The 19,545-nt window shown below is 36.2% G+C and overlaps 1 protein-coding gene and 1 pseudogene across 1 annotated transcript; one reads left to right on the top strand and one right to left on the bottom strand.

Annotated features, from left to right (window-relative positions):
* Positions 1-349: 349 nt before the first annotated feature.
* On the top strand, positions 350-2,392 carry LOC125210363 (histone H3.v1-like). The gene is made up of 2 exons (XM_048109921.1): positions 350-721; positions 1,910-2,392. The coding sequence occupies exons 1-2, from the start codon at positions 362-364 to the stop codon at positions 2,390-2,392; spliced, it is 843 nt and encodes a 280-aa protein (XP_047965878.1). The 5' UTR covers positions 350-361.
* A 1,245-nt stretch (positions 2,393-3,637) lies between these two features.
* On the bottom strand, positions 3,638-19,308 carry LOC125210362 (annotated as a pseudogene).
* Positions 19,309-19,545: the final 237 nt, after the last annotated feature.

Genomic DNA, 19,545 nt, shown 5'->3' with positions numbered 1-19,545 from the left:
AGAGTAAGGTAAAAAGAGTTATAGACGACTTTTACTAAAATTAAATAAGTCACTTATACTGGACACCAAAAAAGTTAATACAAAGTCACTTATCTTCGATCTTTTAAATTAATAAATAAGTTGTTAGAGTTGGACCTCTATGCAATTTAAACATTGGAGTAATTTTGGATGGCCCAATAAGTTATTATCTTTGAATAAATATTTTGTAATCCAAGGAAGGATACTAAACCACCGCCTTATAATACTTGTATTTCAATAATTTCCTATGTTTAGAATTGGAAATAGATTTTGTTTATAAATATAGAAGTGTCGATTGTAATCGAATAATATAGAGAAATCTGGTATAGCCCCAGACGCAGCAATGGAAGATAGTTTCAGAGTTCGCGTAGATAAGGTCTTCGGCGCTCTCGGCAACGATACGGCGCCATCCGCCGGCGTAAGCCCTGCCCTCTGGTCCCTCACCGATGAAGAAATCGAACGCCGAGAATGGAATCGCAACAAGGATACTACTCCACAAGGAAAAGACCGCGCCCAATCTGAACCCTCCTTTGACCTAGAATCGGATCTTAACGAGTTGAGCGAAGAGGAAGACGAAGAGGAGGAGGAGGAGGAGGAGGAGGAAGAAGAACAAGAAGAGGGCGAGGAAATTGACGGTGCCAAACGACGCCGTAACAATAACAACGGCGGTGGTGGCGAATCTGGCGTTGAGGAGTATTTGGAAGTTCAGTCTCAATATTGGGCGCGACTGCACCCTTGATTACGAGGTTTTTTTATTTTTAATAATGCTCAATGTTTCTCGTTTTATATTGCAAATGATTTCGTGCTGTGATATTTCTAACTCCTGAAAATTAAATGCCAACTCCATGTACTTTTTTTTTTTCAATTTTAGAAATTAATTGCTGCTTAATGCGACAGATGTGATAAGAAGGATCATGGTGTTTTCTTGTTTTTCTTTAAGTTCGAATTTAAATTTTGTGCCAACTTTATACATGGGCAAAACCATATCTCCTCAGTGTCATCACACCGCAGATTACCAAACCTAAAACCTTAGAACCAGGAATATGTTCTTAGTGTTTTACTTTATCTTTCGTGTGATATTATGTCATTACATGTAATTGTGTTGTTCTTAGTGTTTTTGGGCATTCATATGGTGAAGTGTCATGTATATATACAAGCTAGGTAATAGTGTTACAGTACTGCTTAATTGAGCTTGCATCAGAGGCTGGTATCAAACTGAAAGTGCAGTGAATTTCTGTTGTCTGGAGCTTTTGCAAGTCCTTGGGGAAGAGATCTAGGAGCATCTCTTCTAACTGCATGTGTTCTTAACATTACGGGTTTGAGTTTGAGTAAACATAGTTGGTACAGAGAGTATGCTTCTCATCTTGGCGATGCATCCCAAGAGGTTTTAGGCTTTTATGCATCTCCATTACATCAGTGTTATTGTGCATCTTTCTCACATCTTGTCTGTATGGAAATAATATAAAGCATTTATGCTTGTCTGTATGCCCCTTAGATGTGTGGTTGAAAATGCTGTACGGACATACATTTGTGGAATATTTTGAATTTCAAGAGGTTCACTTGTTGCACATGATATTGTCTTCCCCACGCATAATTTTCCCGCTTTTCAGAATAATTCTTAGTTATATTTTGAGTCTGCTGGTAAAGGTTGCATTGTGTATTTGATGCTACACATTCATCACCAGGTCATTAAGTCCACTATATGCATTCTGTTTCACAACTTGGTAATTTGCTGTTATAGTGCAATTTATAATTCTTGCTCTTGGTCTTTTTTGCTTCCATATATGGGTTTTTTTGTTTCCTTTTAATTTCATCTTTTTTGTTTTTGTTTTATGCAGGACGAGGAAGATGAATTTGACAAAGTCGCTGCTGGCTCGGAAGACACTGATGACCGGATATATCTAAAAACGTGAAATGTGCTGACTATGAACTTGAAGAAGTTTGTAGATATGGTGAGCTTCCCAGTTCTTTCCAGGTTACTGCAAAAGATCCTCGGGCCAATCACTCGGGTGCAAAAGTTAGACTGAGAGAAGATGCAGAGGCTACTGGAGAACTTGATGGTTTACAACTTTCTGATAGCTCCATGGCCACAAATTTGGATGCTGAAGATATAAAAAAAGGAGAGTTAGGTATAGGTAATCCTAAGCCGATCCTGAGAAAAAGAGATATTTCGATGGACACCAAATCACAGAAACGTGTTAGATTCATGGCTGGACCTGAAAGTAGTACTCATGAGGATCAGCAGGCAGCCAGTGATTTGGCATCAGAATCTCGTGCGATGAGTGATAATTCAGTGTCTGAACAGGCTTCTGATCCTTCTAAATATTCGGCAGGGGTTCCTGATTATCTTATAAACCCTAAAAAATCCACGTAGTTCTCAGAAACCAGGTCGTCAATACCGCACGAAGACCAATGGTAATGCTGATGACAACTTAGATTGATCGTAACTCGATAAAAGCTGTTGATACATAAGGGTTTGAAGATGTCCGCGCATATGTTATATGATGGGGCATTCGTCTCTATTGCTTGCCATTTTCTTACTTACTGATCAATCACATCCCCCTATTACATACCGTTTTGAGCTGCATGTATTTTTAGTCTATTGTTCTGGTCTTATGAAGGATTTGCTCCTTGTCATATTGCTTTTGAGTATCTATCTTAAAACATCAGTAGTACTTTTTATGGGAAGTAGATTGTTTTTCTTGTTCATATTCATCCATCTCTGTTCGCCTTATTACTTTCAAGGGGACCGGAGCAACTCTTGGAGATGTTAAGCAGATACTCCCACTGTTCTTAAAAATAGGGTATTATTTGATTCGTATATATTTTTATTATTAGTTCTTCACAGCTCATTAGTTTTAATTAATATTACTTCATCATTTTTTTCTCTTTCATACTATATATTAATTGAGCATTAAAACTAATGTCATCTACTCCTATAAAGAGTCTTTTTAGGGAATACCGGAAGAACTACTACTCATCAGTACATCGAAATCGATAGTGACGTTAGTTTGAAATATGGAATTGGTAATCTTTAGGTGGTAACTTAACAATGATCAAAAGAATTTATTTACAATACTGGTTCATCTATTGTATTAAGAACCAAAAAGGAAGAGATTATAGGGGTATTCATATGATGAGGGTAAATAATTATATGGTAGTTCTCGAAAGCAAGTCATATCCAGATTAAGAAATTTGAAACGAATAAGTCTGAGGGTATAAAACTTGCAGCAATTCAAATTGAATTGCTCACTGATCCATTATTTTAATTGATATTTAATGCAATTGTAACTAAAACGAAAAAATATTCTCTCGAGCGTTTCAAATTTCATGAACAGCTTCCGTGGAAGAAGATGCAAGGCATCTATGGTACAAAATGAATATTTCTGGAAATATATATCTTAAGAATTAATCTAAGATATTGAAACAAAAAGTATTACTGTAGTATCTATTTGCCTTTCACATATGTGCACAATTGGTACCTCTTTCTGACTGCTGAGAAGGAAAATTTGAAACAACACTTCTCAAATCTCAACTGAAATACACTCTCTCCTTTTACAGGCCTCTTTAACTTCTTCATCCCCCTTTAGCAGCTTAGCCGTCCAAGCTATGTCCTAAACTATCCAACCAGTTCTAATTTGCCGCACTTAAAGGGAAATTGCTGGTGTGTTTCCATCAAGCGAGTTTCTGATGTTTCCTGCAATCAAGAAAACAGTTTTTTTAATGGTTTACAGACTGAACTAGTTTTCCCAAGAAGAATGTAAATTCAGTTCAAGTTACTGCTGAATAAGAAAAAATGAAACCCCTGTGGATAAGCATTGGAATTTTTAGCTATTCGGGTGTTAGTTGGCACCCTTCTTCTACAAATTCTAGTACTATCATTTTTTTTGCAAGATATGAAATTGATTCCAATAGTTTTTATATGCTTCATAAACCATACCTCATCATAACTGCTGCTCGAAAGGAAAAATGGCTCTTTTTCTTTAATCCCGCCATTTTCTGCAATTATTCTGTCTAAATCCTGCCAGAAAAAAAGTAGAAAAATTATTGTATCAAAAAACAAATAAGTTGCTCATGCATTCCCAAGGACAAAAGAATCATCTTATTCAGCAAATTTAAGATTTCAAAAAAAGTATGAAATGATGGTGTATTTCAGCAGTAATATAAATATGGGATCTTTACCATAATTTTTAATTTAATGAACAAAAATTAAGCAACAAAAAATCACTTACTTCGATATGAAAAGCATCAAATACTTCTATAATCTAAGTATATTGTAATTTGATATTTGTTTGGTTTATAAAAAAAACTCACTTTTAAGACTAAACATAGTTCAAGTTTTAACAATAAAACTAATCCAAGCATAAAAATACTTTGGATCTAATAAGTTTGAATATCTCTTCGACATCATCACAACAATTAAGAGAAGCCCTGAAAGTAAAGTAAAATTTTTAAAAAATAAAAAATAAAACAAAGTTACCTAAAATAAGCCCAGTTATATTCTCAACTAGTTTCACAATGCTGCTTGAAGAATAAGGCCTTCACCTTGGAAATTGAATAATACCTTTCCTGTCAAAATTTCGTACTCAGAGTTCCCTCAACAATTTTCTCCAGGACCAAACAATTTTTCTGAAGCAGAACTCTTGCCTTGTCATATGCCAAGTTGTAAATCTGCAGACATTCAGTTATGTCGATTAAGAAAATGACATTTCTAGGTAGAAACGGAAATTGTAGGAGAAAAAAAGTACTCCCTGTGTTCCACGTTAATGGAGTTTATTCCTGTTTTGGGGTGTTTCAACATAATAGAGTTATTTCTATTTTTTGCAAACATTTTCTTCTACTTTATGCCCTCTTCATTTCTCTACCTTATTCTTTCTTCTACTTAATCCTCTCTCAACTAAACACATTAATCATCTATTTTTTAATCTTTGTGCCAAAAAAGAAATGCCTCTATTAACAAGGGAAATAGAGGGAGTATGCATTAAGATAACTGACTTAAATAGAATTATGAGTTGCAGTTCAACATCCTCTTGGCACCACAGATCATTAATTTGAATTTTCAATATTAATACCAGTTTGAACAAAAAATTAAGAAGAAAGTACACATCAGCAGCTTTATTCACAAGGAAAATTCAGTGGCCCAAAAAGTATAGTCTCTTTTGGATGCAGTCATTTGAACACCAAAACCATGAATTCTGTAAAAAAGTAGGATTTTCGTTTTATATCCCCTTGGAGAATGGAAGAGTAAAATAGGTCAGCAGGTGGCAGTGGGGGGGAAAAGGGGCTTGGCTGTAGTCATTGAAAAGGTAAGGAGGGTGGAAGAGTATTCTTAAGTATAATGCACTTAAAAAAAAAAGCAACGGGAAGGGGAAAACAGGCTTGGCTCATATATGGATATTTAAAGAGCACTACAATTTTAAAAGACAATCACGCACAAGTAACATACCTTTTCAACTTTAGCAGCCATCTCATATTCAAAGTTGTCTCCCCATACTCAGAGCTGTCGCCTGTGAAATAATCATGAGATAAAAAAAATGCCAGCAAAAAGTATTTAAGAAGAAAACTTCTCAGACTTAATAAATAAACTTCTCGTGACATTATGATACAGATGCAGAGGGGGGGTACACAACAACTTGAAGCACTCAAAAGTGAACAATCTTGTGCTCAGAAATTTTGGTTTTTTTTCTTTGTGGTGCTAGGGGTTTTTTCCTAGAGCCCCCATCCCAACCCCCCTTTGCTGAAAAAACCATATCGAAACTGGATTTCCATTGAAGACTGACCAACTACACTGCTTTTTTGTAATGATTTCTAAAAAAATGGCTATCATCTGTGATATATTAGTTTTTTTGATATTAACTGAATTACTTTCATTCAAACAATATTAAAAATTAAGCAGATATAAAAATTTAGGGACATATAGTCCAACCAGTATCCAAAATAGAGAACTAAAAAAAACATAACTGGTGGTGGATCAGTAGGATATACAGAGTTTTCCAGTAGATATCATCCTTGAGTTAAAACAACTAAGAAGAGAAGATTTTCACAGATGTCTAAATCAAGTTCTAGTGTAAACTGGGGAGAAGGAAAAAAGGCACTATAAAAGCAAAATTGTTCAGAACAGAGCACTTGAAGAGTGAACCAAAAAGATCTCTATTTGAAAAAATATTGAGTTGTGAAGGATTGAATGGGGAAACTTTAACAAGGTAAATGGTAACTGCTACATGAGGTGACCCCACCATTCTTTCCCTATTTGTGGGTCAATGTGGTGCCCTTGCAATGGAAAAAAACATCACAAACATTAGAAGATTTCCCGCAGTTCCAGGGTTTAAATTGGGACTGTCATCCGGAACCCATACTGAATGACCATCCTAGTAGCAATCTGCATCCAAGACCATGTAGAGTCAGATGAAGATATAGTTGATGAACATGAAGAATGAAAATTAAAGACAGCTACAACCTCCTGGACCCTTTAGCTCTGAGGCAGAAAGAATATTTTCCTCCCAAAGGGAAAGTGTAGTGCAAATATAAGAGCCAAAGAAAAAAGCTTTTCTCAAGATTCCTTTTGTCTCAACATTCCCTTTCAATGTCATTCCTCCCCTTTGGGAATTTTGGGGCATCCAATTCCCTGAATTTAAAAAGAGCCAAAGTTCCCCTTTTTTCCCCAATTATTTTGCTTTTGAAATCTGTTAAATCATAGTGAAGAACATTGCTTTTTTAAAAGAAAAAATTTTCATCACTAAAAGTGAACTGATTGAAATGGAAATAAAGATCAGAATGAAAAACTGGAAAAAAATCAACCAATATACTGGAAGGGAGAAAAAAAAAAGGAAAAAGTCATCTGCAGTTACAGAAATTTCAGAACAAAGAGGATGATGACCCTTTTATTCACAATAAATGCAAAACATTACAAAATATGCCTGTTGTAAAAAAGAAAACATACCTCCCCAAAAAGAAGGTTCAAGCCAAAGGTTATCAACAACATCAAAATTTGGAACAGAAGAGCCCGGCCCCCCAGCAGCCCGACTGCATGGGGAAATTTTTCTCCTGGTCCACTGCAGAATATCAAATTTAAAATCAGTGAGCTATGAGTTTTTTAAATGCTTCCAGCTGTGTTACACAGGGGAAAATAACATAGATCGCTTTTCATTAGAATGTTCTCAGTATATGTTTGCAAAATTAATCAGTATAGACTACTTCTTTGCAATAATTGTAGTCAATACAGTAGCACATCAAAAGGTGGACTTAGCGTTCTATTCCATTGATTTGACCATATGGTTCCATTTGGTCAACAACATCCTGCAAATCCTCTTTTGTCAAATTAACCAAGATGATTCACCATCATCTTGCTTATTCTCTTCACAATTTTGGTTTTGAACCCATCTAGGGACCAAGGGGGCTGAAAGTCTGCAACATGGACATACATATTTAAAAAAAATTTTAAATTGAAAGTCTTTTGTCTACAGCCTACTGAAAAAAACTTTAAAAAGCATGGTGGGCAAAGGTTAAAAAGGATAACTTACTGTGTGATATTTCAAAAAACATGGTGTATTTAGGAATGCAGTTTCATATTATCATAATAGCATCAAAGGACCGATGATTGAAACTTCAAAAGAAATGCCAATACAAACAGAATTTTGCTAGTGACCAGTATAAATCTACATAACACTTCAATAAAGTAATATAGATCTGATTTTTAATTGCCCACTACAGACATAAGTAGATAAACGCTTTCTAGTATCTGAGTCCTGACACATGGTCTATATCCATCTATGAGTTTCAATGTCCACAGAAGAGCATGACCAAGAATAAAAAGCAGAAGAGACTTAAGGATCAAGATTCAGTGTTCACATGAAATCATGGACAACAGACCAATCATGAGGACTTTGCAAACTGAAAATGAACATCAATGATGAGGGCAATAGTTCTTACAGCAAACCAACTGCAGTAGCTCAAAAGTTCATCTGTGTCCAGAAACTTTCTTCTGAAGGCACTACCTTCCAGAGACAGTGGGACTAGTTTTAATTCTATAGGACGAAGAAGAGCCGTTTTTTCAGCAACCTGCAGGTTTGTAACTAGAAGATTGTTATCTGCTAGTCAAAAAGTTTTTGAGTTCGCATTAGAAAAATTAAAAATCTAGACGGACCACCAATTATTTTAAGTTAAGTACCCGTAATATCCTATTGTTCTTGTGTGCACAATCACAATTTGTCCATGATAAACAACAGGATTAAAGATAGTAGAAACATCTTACAGCACCAATATCAACATGTAATATAAACCATTTATATTTCAGATTAACCCAGGTCTAGAGTTTCATTGCCTTCAGAAGAATTCAACTGAAGACAAGTTCAAACTTTAATTCATTTTTTCAAGTTATCACATATAATTAGGTACATGATCATTTCACTCCCAGAACTATTGATTGGTCTTCGAAAGGAGAATAAATGGGTCAATAGTTTGGAATTCATGGGCTCCAAGAGAAAGTGTAATTTGGAAGTTTATTCCAACAAAAAATCACTTGGTTCTGTAGAAGCGACAACAATTAGCAATAGACAATAAGTTTCCAAATTATCCCACACTTGGTATTATTTGAAATTACATAGACAATATCTCTGATAATGAACAGAGTGTCAGAGTAATAAAAGTAGCTAAAAATAGTAAGGACTGTATGTTTCCAATTTAGCTCATGCATTCAGTAAACCTGATCCCAGTATCTTCATGCAAAGACCAGTTATCTATCCTAATTTCCAGATCAAATTGGTGATATTTGAGTTTTGAGTATGGAGCAGACCAACCAATATGCCAAAAGGCCAGATGGCAAGCACCCCACCAAAGTATGGATTCAAAAAAAAAAAAGATAATAATGAGATATGTAACTAGTTCAAGCATATATATGATAAAATCACAATGGAAAACATTGTAACTTCAATACCTTTCTCCAGTCAACAAAGTTAATGAGATCCTCATCCATCGTTTTCTTGCAGCAATATGTAGGATCCTCTCTCTTTCTGCTTGAGTGGGTCGTTGAAGATGAAATATTCTATCCATTCTACCAGGACGCTGCAAAGCTTCATCAACTTGTTTGAGTTTTCCCGAGTAGTAGCCATCAGCACAACTCCATCTTGTTTCTCAAACCTAAGAGAATATAGCAAATGCAAAACAGGAAGGACATATTTATGGATAAGTCAGATCTCCAGTGGATTTAAGTATCCTGAAATCTAACATGCATGTATGATTTAAGTATCCTGAAATCTAACATGCATGTGTGATTTAAGTATCCTGAAATCTAACATGAGATTTAGGTACTCTGTACAGCTAAAAATCCAAATGTGTGGGCTGAAAGGAAGTCATAATCTGCAAGTGGAATAATGTTGAATAGTAACTTTTACAAATATATACTTCCGTCCCAAGATAAGAAGGCGCTTTTTCGCTTCCGCGTTTTGGAAAATGATATAAAATAGTTAGAGTGGAGAGAGAGTTCTCTACATAATTCTCCCTTACTTTACTTTTTCTCCACTTTCAACTATTTTATATCATTTTTCCCAAATTAGTGCGAAAAGAAGCGGCTCGCTTATCTTGGGACGGAGGGAGTATATAAATATAAATAAATTAAAATAAATTATTCGGCACTCCATGTCATCTGCAAACGCAATTGAAGACATTGTTCTACGTGGGGAAGATAGATAAGATAGAATATGCTCTAAAGTAAATTTAAGTAAAAATTCTTTCATATTTCAAATACACCACAAAGAAAGGAGCAATTAGCAATTAATTTATGTCATTCAAGACCTTGTAATAATCCAAAAAGAGGTGTTACAGTTAATCATGCAAATCAGAAACTAATAAGAAAACATAAGTTTACCCATCAAGTTCCACGAGAAGTTGATTAATGAATGCCTCATGATCCTGCTTTTTGGTGTGAAGGAACTTTCCACGGACACCAGCAAAGAGGTCAAAGTCTTCACAAATATAATGACAGGAGCCTACATTTATAAAGATGCAGTGGAAGATTGGTGGTTAAGCACATGCTTAAGGACTAAGGAGGAGGAAAAACTCAAAAAGTTAAAGGACTAGTTCACAGAATCACAGTACATTAGAAAGAACGTGATGTGAACGAAAAGAAGGATGCAATGATAAGGAGACTGAAATTAAATAGTAATAAATGCCATTTCCTCCTAAGGATGAACCTTTCATTCCAGTTAATTTTATACAATCGCAATTTCAGTCATATTTAATTTCCAGTTCATATCATCTATGAGTGTGTTTTTTCTTCATCATTCCAGCCACCTCAGAGCCTTTACTACATATCAACCGGTGCGGTGAACGTATCATGTTCAATAGTGATCCCTCGCAGCACTGAAACACGTCTCAAAGAATTGGAGAAGCCGGTCGAGGCACTCACCACCGGTCAGTTCGATACTCTCCAGAGCCAGTTCAGTACCATCGACGTCATAATTGGCAATGCATCGAGGCTCTGGCATAACTTTATTTTCCTCACAAAAATAGATAAATATATACATATCAAAATATCATGCAATAACCAATGCGGTGTTTATGTGACCCTTTGGAACACCCACGACGGTACAAGTTTCATAACAGTCCTTGCTGTAATCAACACTTCGATCGCACAAAATAGAGTTAAATGATAGGAATGAATAACCAACCAGATCACGGCAGTTTGAAACAACTCTCTAACATTTGATGCACTTTGGCCTACCCAAAGACCAGCTTCCAGCTGTTGGGCTTTTACTTCTACACAGGAACCTTGGCTTCTGCAGCTATAGCCAGTGCAAGGGATGTTTTACCAGTTCCTCTCTCACCAACGATAAGAACACCCGACACAAGTATGAAACTCAGGTTCAACTCATATGTTGAGTTAACCTATATACTTTAAACAAACATTACCATCAAGAACATGATGATAGGCTCAATAAACAACAGGATGTTACTTCAAAGAATTAGAAGCAGATATCAACCGAAAGGAGAAGGTTTTGACAAAGATAATGATGGCAACTGACAACTTAGGAGAGTACCAAAACCGCAAAGATCAGTGCATATTGTTAGTTTAAGGATAGCTGCCAAATGCAAAATATGTGACTTCCAAGGCTACATCAAGTAAGTATCTCACCTAGAAAGACACATTTCTATACAACCAATCAGCTATGTTTGTAAGTGAAATGGGGAAAATTTGGTTGGTCGTCAGAAAATGTAAGTCACCAGAAGTAGACACATGACCCACATGATAGAGAGCAAACTACCCAGAGAACAGTATCCAGTATTGGTTCGTATATGATAAAATGCCATACCCGAGGTGCACGAGTTCCCATTCTTGGAATGCATTAGGATTTTGTAGAAATGCCACAACTTCATTGATTTCTTCTTTTCATGGATTCAACGCGCAAAATCCTTGAGTCGTATTGGAGGACTTTTATTCTCTAAAAGAATTGACAAAAACAATTAGAAATAGTTATAAGTCTGAAATAATGAGATAAATGAGCATATGATGAAACCTTCATATGATCAAAGGCAGTAATTGACAACACCAGCTTTTCTCTTTGCTTATCTTCCTGGACCTATACCTAAGATAACCTTTCTGCAGAAAAGTATAGAAGGTAATAAACCAATCAATGACACTTCAATATCCAAAAGTAGACAAATTTACATTATTCAACAACAGATTAAAACATAATAAAAAGAAGCAAATATCGTTGTTTTCCTTAGAAAGCAGATGCTTTCTTTCCTTTCCCAATGTTTTTACTCATACCCCTCATTTTTTTCGAATGGAAGATCTTGATAATCCTTTGGGAAAGAGTCCAAATTCATTTTAATATAAACAAACTAACTTTACAATGAAAAATAAAGTGGCATGAAGATGATGAAGGAATATGAATAGAAAGCAAAATTAAAAGTAACAATTGTATAGGAATGCCCTACAACTAAGAGCTCAGAATTTCACATATGGTCTTTGAATTTAGTGTAAGGCTGCAACAAAATATGTCAAAATTTTCAAACTTGCCAACATAAATATGTCAAAATTGTGTTCAAACTTCTTGATGAAATCTAGTTCAAACAGGCATGTATCATGCACAAAATCAAGCTCGTGCAGCTTGGTCTTTTCTCAGACAAACATCTCTTTTTTTGTCAGCGAGAAAAAGCTTGGATCAATTTTACATTTTACTAGATGAGAAAATGTGGATGCTAGTGGTGTTATAAATGAGTCTACCCTAATGTCCCAAATCTCATCTCCCAGGTTCAACCGGGGAAAATTGGGAAATAGATCCCCCCCATCCTGAGCTAAAGGATCAGTGGTTTAATGTTAAAACCCCAAGATTAAAAGACAATGTTTTCTTAATTTGTGATTTACCCAAGAGAATTGACAAGCGGAATTAATCCCACTTTTTCTATGGAACCTTATCAATTATTTAGAGAATTCTAGCTATCTTTTTGATACTACTTTATGATACTAGGAATTTGAACTCATTGTATAGTATACAAACATTGGGGTTTATGCAGAATGATACAAAAAATTTTTCCCATCCCTTTAGTAATGACAACTGATATAAAGATTTGACAAATGAGATTATTTAATACTATCAGAATAGAAAAAATTAGGTTTTTAGTTTGTTTTTTTCCCAGACTATGGAACATCTAAATTATGCAAGTCAAACAAAGTCAATACGAGAGAATTTGAAAAGCAGGTTTCCACTCTCCGAACTTCCTGAAGTTTGGGTCTTTCCTTAAAGGCCCAAAAACCAATATTTGGAATATTTCTTTAAGGGAACACATGAAAAACCATATCCATATATGGCAGTCCTAACAAAACCAAAAATACCCAAAAATCCATTGTTTTCCTTTATTTGAAGTTCGTTTTAGCTTAAACCACAAAACCAAGGGAGCAAAAGATACATCAGTATCCCATACCCAAACGCATCCTCACCTGTATCAGAAACAAAAAGAGTGGATAATGCATTGGGATATCATTAAAATGAAAATACACCCTTGGTTATGAGAATTAAAAGTGGACCAAATTAGTAAGATTCGAGCTCAAATTGTCAATGAATAATTCAACACCTCATGGGGATAACAAACTCCAGAACGGGGAAAAAAATATCATCATTATGTCATCATTAATATCCCCTTTTTTTTACAAAGGTCCAATCTTTTGCATGATACAACACTAGTCCTCCATAATCCAGTAAAGCACTGAGGGAAAAATGTTAGTATCAGAAGAAACTGTTGAATATCCAACTCTGAGAGGGGATCCACATTAGTTAACCAGTTGGGATTCCAGCGTTTCATTCTCAAATACAATGCATCAAAACCCCCAAATCTTCAAACAGCATGTCAAATTCCTGCGACAAAACCATATAACAGAAAAACTTGGGAAAACATTTGAAAAGAGATTTGGGTTTTCAAAAGATCAGTAAATGATCTTTCTTTTTGGGCCACATAATATTCCTTGTCATCCCCCCTTTAAGGGAACATACATGGCTGCCCAACGTGTCTTATTGGCATTTCCACAAGCTTCTTGGGCACGGATAGGGGCAGCTATTGGATCCAATTCCCACCTATTCTTTTGTTCATTGTACCATGTCCTTGATGCTACTCTATCCCCGATCAAGAAGAATACTTCCCCTATATCATATATTCGCAAGTCAGAATAAAGAATAGTAAAAGAATCTGTATATTCAAATATGCAAAGAGAGCCCTTTCAAAAGGACTCAGAAAGGGCTGGATTTGAGCACAAGGAAGATCTGAATGGACAAGAGGATAGAATTTGTTTGCCTACTCCAGTTTATCTTGTCCTCTAAAATCTACAAATCCAACACCCGTGAACTTTCCCTACCACTTATATATATATGCAAAAGGTGGCAATGCAGCTATACATAAACTATCAGATCATGCAATTGGAACATAAGAGATGACGGAAGACAATCTCTAATAACTTCCTCCATCAATAAGACCAATTCATTAGAGTGCAGAAACAAAATAAAATAATTTTCAAGCTCTATATAGGCAAATTCCTTACTTCCGCACTGAAGGACAGCACCAGCTTGGATCCTCAAGATCTGCTTGTTATAGCAGATAAGTAGAGAATAGGTGGCAAACAACTCCAAAGGATGAAGTTTCCAAAACCAGGAAAAGAACTCAAGGAAAGCAAGATTTTACATTTACAGACACACACTATTCGCTTGACCAACTGTAATAAAAACCTATGCCTGTTATAAAATAAGCATTGTTTTACAAATTTTGATTATATCCTTGTTGTTTACTCCCTCCGTCCTATGGTAGATGTCACACGTGGGTGATAGCACAGGATTTTATGAGATGTTGTTTTGTGTTAAAAGGAGAGAGAAAATATTTTTACATATTAATATGAAAGGAGCATTTTCCAAAAGAAATGCTGTCTTTGTGGGAAAAACTAAAAATGAAAGTGTGGCGTACGGCGGGATGGAGGGAGTATTATATACGAGAAAATGGTGTGTTGTGATAATATATCTATCCAATTTATTTATATTGCCAGAAAGTGCATTGCACAAATTATGATTGCACAACAATAGCATTAATTATTTGTTTTATAAAGATAGTTGAATAATTTATCTTTCCTAGTCCCATAATAGATGTCACACTTTCCTTTTTAGCTTGTCGCTTAAAAGATGGCCAGCATTTCCTCTTTTAGAAAGGATTCATCTCATTAATTATAAAAATTATATTTTCTCTCACCATAACACACAAAATAACATCTCCTAAAATCCAGTGCCATCTCCCCCGAAGTGTGACATCTACTATGGGACGGAGGGAGTACATGACAAGATGCTTGTGTATCTTAGCTATACACTTATCAAAATTGTGGTTTAATCTTTATCTATTTTTACTTATATTCATCATTAAAATCCATTACTTTTACACGTGTTGCATGTCCACCGTCTTAAGAAGAATGAACAAAGGGGTTAGAGCTGAAGCCTCCTGGAAGGGATTTCCGAGGGATAAATTGTAAGTCTCAACAAAAAACTAAAAAGCTAGCAATATATATACATGCAAGACAGTTATTTTCATAATGTTTGGTGCACCAGACATAAAGATGTGACAGTACTCACAAACTGTACAATATTGGAGCAAGTAATAAAATTCCAGGCCATTTGACCATAATAATAGGAGGGTTATCAAGAAAAATGGTAGGGTAACGGAAGCATATATGTCATTCAGGCCATCAACCGGTAAAGAGAAAAGAGATGTTACAAGAACATTGTCACATGATCCTTTAAATTTCTTAGTCATAAAAGTCAAGCTGAATATCCATAAAAATAGAAAAGGCAAAAAACAATTGCACTAAATTACAGCTAAAAAAATATCTTATAAAAATGAAAGAAAACAAGCTCTATTTTTGAACTAAACATAATAAGTGCATGGAAACAAATAGCACAAGTGCATTTTTGGCATACCTGTTTTCCCCAAATCGTTTCCTAGTTCCGGATTTTCCCAGAAGACGTTTCTTTCCATCTTAGCATCCTCCCATTTCTTCCAACCATGAAGTAAATGGTGGCTTGCCTTTGGTATTACCACCTCCTTCTTTCCAAATATCCACTTCAGCTCAATATCTAAAAACCTTTTACTACCTCATCTGGTGGGGGATTTCTACAAAGCGTCTTTCCTCACCAGTTTCTTCATAGCCTTCCTGATGTTAGCCTCCAGTTTTTTGCATCTCCTTCGAATCCCTGAGAACTTGTTGTATCCGATGAGCAAAAGCAGGAGTCTTGATTAAAAAAACTCTGCACCTCATTTAGCAGGACAGTGGGTAAAATAATCTGTTCCTGAAACTTCCTATTCGTTTGCTGTAGTTCTTTCTGAAGCTCATTTTGAGAGTTTGGTAGCGGGGGGTTTTGGGACAAGTCAATAAGACCAGCAGATTAAGAAAAAAGGGCGGGATCAGAGAAAATACTTTGGACAGCTGATGAGGAATTGTCGGACCTATATGTACAGCAACAAGTACCTTGGAATTGAGATTCACAAGATAGCAGATGTAATGAAATTAATGAACAAACCAGCATGCTTAAAATTCATGAAGCACTGGGCCCAAGAATATGGAATAAATATTAGTTGGCTGAAAGCAAAAGTTTAATAGTTAGCACATGATGCAGCATGATGGTTTCAGATTTTTTAAAATTTCATTAGCAATGTTTCAATATCTTAGTTACAAAAACATTCCTTTTTTAAGTTAAAGAAAGTACAACAATACGCAATAAATTTTTGAATCGGGGGAAAATTAATCTGGTATAGCCCAGTAAAATTTTCCGGGAAACCTAATTGGGGAGGGGAACAGGAGACATCAAAAATATTCAGAACATAATTTTGCTTCAAGAGTTTGGTGTTGCAGACACTTGTTATCACTTGTTGAGCCCCTCCCTTTAAAAAAAATTTCATCACGAGGCATATAATGCATTTTTTACCTCTGACTACCTTGACTTCAGTTCAGTCAAAACGTTCTTGACCAATGCCTCACACTTCTCTCAATCGACAAAAGCTCCCCCCACCAATACTTAATGCTATAGTTTTTGACTCTCAATCAGGTCTTCAATCTCCCCCAATTCTCCCCATATGTCTTTTATTCTCTCTCCAAGCTCCTCTTTTCCCCCCTCAACCTCTGAAGCTTTCACCTCCACCTTTTTCTTTCCTCAAAATGCTCCCTTCCAACTTGATGACTTTCTCACAATCTCCTCCCTACGTCCATCAGTGCCTCCTTCTCCTTTTTAAAAACTCAGCTCCGAGTAAAGCCCATTCAGTATTTCCTCTTGCAACGACGTCTTTGTCCTTTTTAAATTCCTTCAAGCCCTCCTCAACAGCCACACAAAATCCTCATTTCCCGCATTTCTCGCCTCCTCAATTACCTTTACCAGCTTCGACACAGTCGCCAATAACCTCCGAGTATACTGCGAATATTTATGACCCTTTTCCTCTATTGTCGCAGAAGAGGGGCTGCCGCCAATGGGTTTCTGGAACCCGAGAAGGGACAGAAAACCCCAATAAATACATAGAACAGTGCATAGGCGATTGGCTTGGCAACATCAAGCGATTATTTCCGCCATTGGAGTGTTTTAAGCTAATTTGTTGGGTTCGGGGCAGGTTTTTATCGGCCTTATCATCGGAGGCGGAGCATCTAACTCGGAGTGGGTGAAGCGGCGAAAAGGGGTTTGAGAGAAACGGGGAATTTCGGGGGAAACGAGGGGCCTGGTGAGGGTGGCGCCGCGGCGGAGTGGGAAATCAAAAAGGGAGAATTTTTGGGAGGGATGGAGTGAGAGTAGTTGAATTCATCACCGCATTTGAAATGTTTTGGGAAATTCTTTGGAGAAATAGATAAGAAACTCTCCCGCTGATGTTGCAGTCGCGTTTTGGGGGACGATGGCTGATTACGTTGTACTAATAAATTTATTAATAGGAGGGAAAATTTTTAGTCCCACAAAAAAAACGCCCCACTTTCTCTTTTAATTTCAGCCTATGATGCCATTTACTTTTTTTTAAAATTTCTCACTCAAATTAATATAAATATTATTATTTTCTTTCCCCCTAACAAAAAAAACTTCCAAAATTAGATGTCCAAAATATACATCTTTTGAGACGAGGGAAAAATTTAGAAAGAAAATATTTTATTGATGTGAAATTGTTAAACAAATTTGATAATTATACTAATACTAATTTAATTCTTTCTACTTTGCTCAATCTAATTTAAATAGATATTTAATTTATGTAATTGTTTAGCCAAATAATAATAATCTAATTTTTTACTCGTGTTTGGTTTAAAAATAGTAAATCGCCGTGATGGTACAGTTATTTTGGCCATCATACAACATTTAGAGGGTTTTATTATTTTTTCGGATTTATTTAAATTTACTACTGCACGTTTTTTTTAATTCATAGAGTTTGTTAGCCATTTATTAATATTTCAGTATGCTTATTTAAGATGTCCCACATTTTCTTTTTAATTTGGCGCACTCAAGATTCTACTTTTTATATACTGAAAATCAATCTCTCCTTTTTCCTCCTAATGTATTCAACTACTTTTTCTCAATACTTCTACAATTAACAACTTACTCCATCCACCATTAGGAGTTGTTACCAAACATATGAATGAAATCAACAATATACACTACTAACAATTTCATTCTTTTTATCACAAGAGCAAGAGAAATTATCATTTCATTCTCATGTTTATTCCTTTTCTTCCTTATTCCATTCGATGATACCAACAAGAAGAACTCAAGATTCACATGACATGTAGGATTGGATTAATATACAATACTACAAGTGCAGTGACAAAGATTAGAAAGGACGTATAGAGCTTAAGAGACTCCAATGACAATTCCTTATTTCTCCTTATTTATCTCTAACTCCCGCCACATCGCCACATCAGATCACATTTTATCCTCAGCTTTTAGCCAACCTACACGGCTTTCTCCTTATTTCTCCTTATTTCTCCCTAACTCAACATTTCATTTTTACATCATTATTTTTTATATTATTTAATTTTCCCTACAAATGTATTTAATAAATAGACTAATAATGAACATTCATCGTTGTATTAATCATTGGAAAATATAATACAACGAAAAAAAAAACTACAAATAAAAAACGCAAATAAACAAAGATTTAAAAAAAAAAACTAAGACTAGGACCGGAGGGGCGTCGGGATCGAGGCCCATCGTAACCGAGTTTGGATGCATTTCCGAGGGCCGCCTTTCTTCAGGTCCCGCCGTGAAGTAGCATGTGCATCTGCGATCAGCAATCTGTTTCGAATAAGTGGCTTTTTCAAGTCGATGTGGGTTCCGACTCGATTTCTGACGTTCTTCCCGCTTCCTCCGCTTTCCGTCTCTCCCGGCGTCGTGCGACCATCCTCACCAAGTCGATGTGGGTCGCGTTTCCCTGCTCTCCGAAACGCTAAGTCGCGAGCGCACCGATTTCGCGCCGTGCGATCCTGTCCGAATTGGGAGATCCTTCACTATCGTAGATGTTCTAATACTTGAACCCTTCGAAGCACGCACAATCCTCGCATGGCCTCATCTCGGACCATATGCTCGTTAAGACCGAGTTGAAGTACGGGAGAAAAGTCTCCGCGACGGGAGGAGTCTGCAAAGGAGACGGACCCGCGTATGGAAGTTGGCTGGGAGGAGAACCCATGGCCAACAACGAGTGCATCCACTGCTCGTTTGCTTCATCCGTGTTGGGAATTTGTGAACTCGACTCTTTCCCCTTACCCTTACCCTTACCCGAGCGGGAATTTTTCTTCCAAAAGCTCATAATTTTTAGATTGGGAGAAGAGATTGAAAATGGAGAGAATGAAGATTGTGGGTGATGAATGGAGGAAGTGGAGGAAATATTTATAGGGGTGGGATGTAAAAATAGCCGTTGGGCCGGAAAAAAAAAAAAAAAAATTTAAATATCGCCGGATTATCGCCGAGCGTCGCCCACAGTGGCCGGCGATCGCTCGGCGATAATCCGGCGAAAAAACGCCGCTTGGCGAAATAACGGTAAGAT

Source organism: Salvia hispanica, chromosome 3 (genome assembly GCF_023119035.1).
Source record: "Salvia hispanica cultivar TCC Black 2014 chromosome 3, UniMelb_Shisp_WGS_1.0, whole genome shotgun sequence".
NCBI lineage: Eukaryota > Viridiplantae > Streptophyta > Magnoliopsida > Lamiales > Lamiaceae > Salvia > Salvia hispanica.
This window is presented reverse-complemented; position numbering and strand designations above follow the sequence as displayed.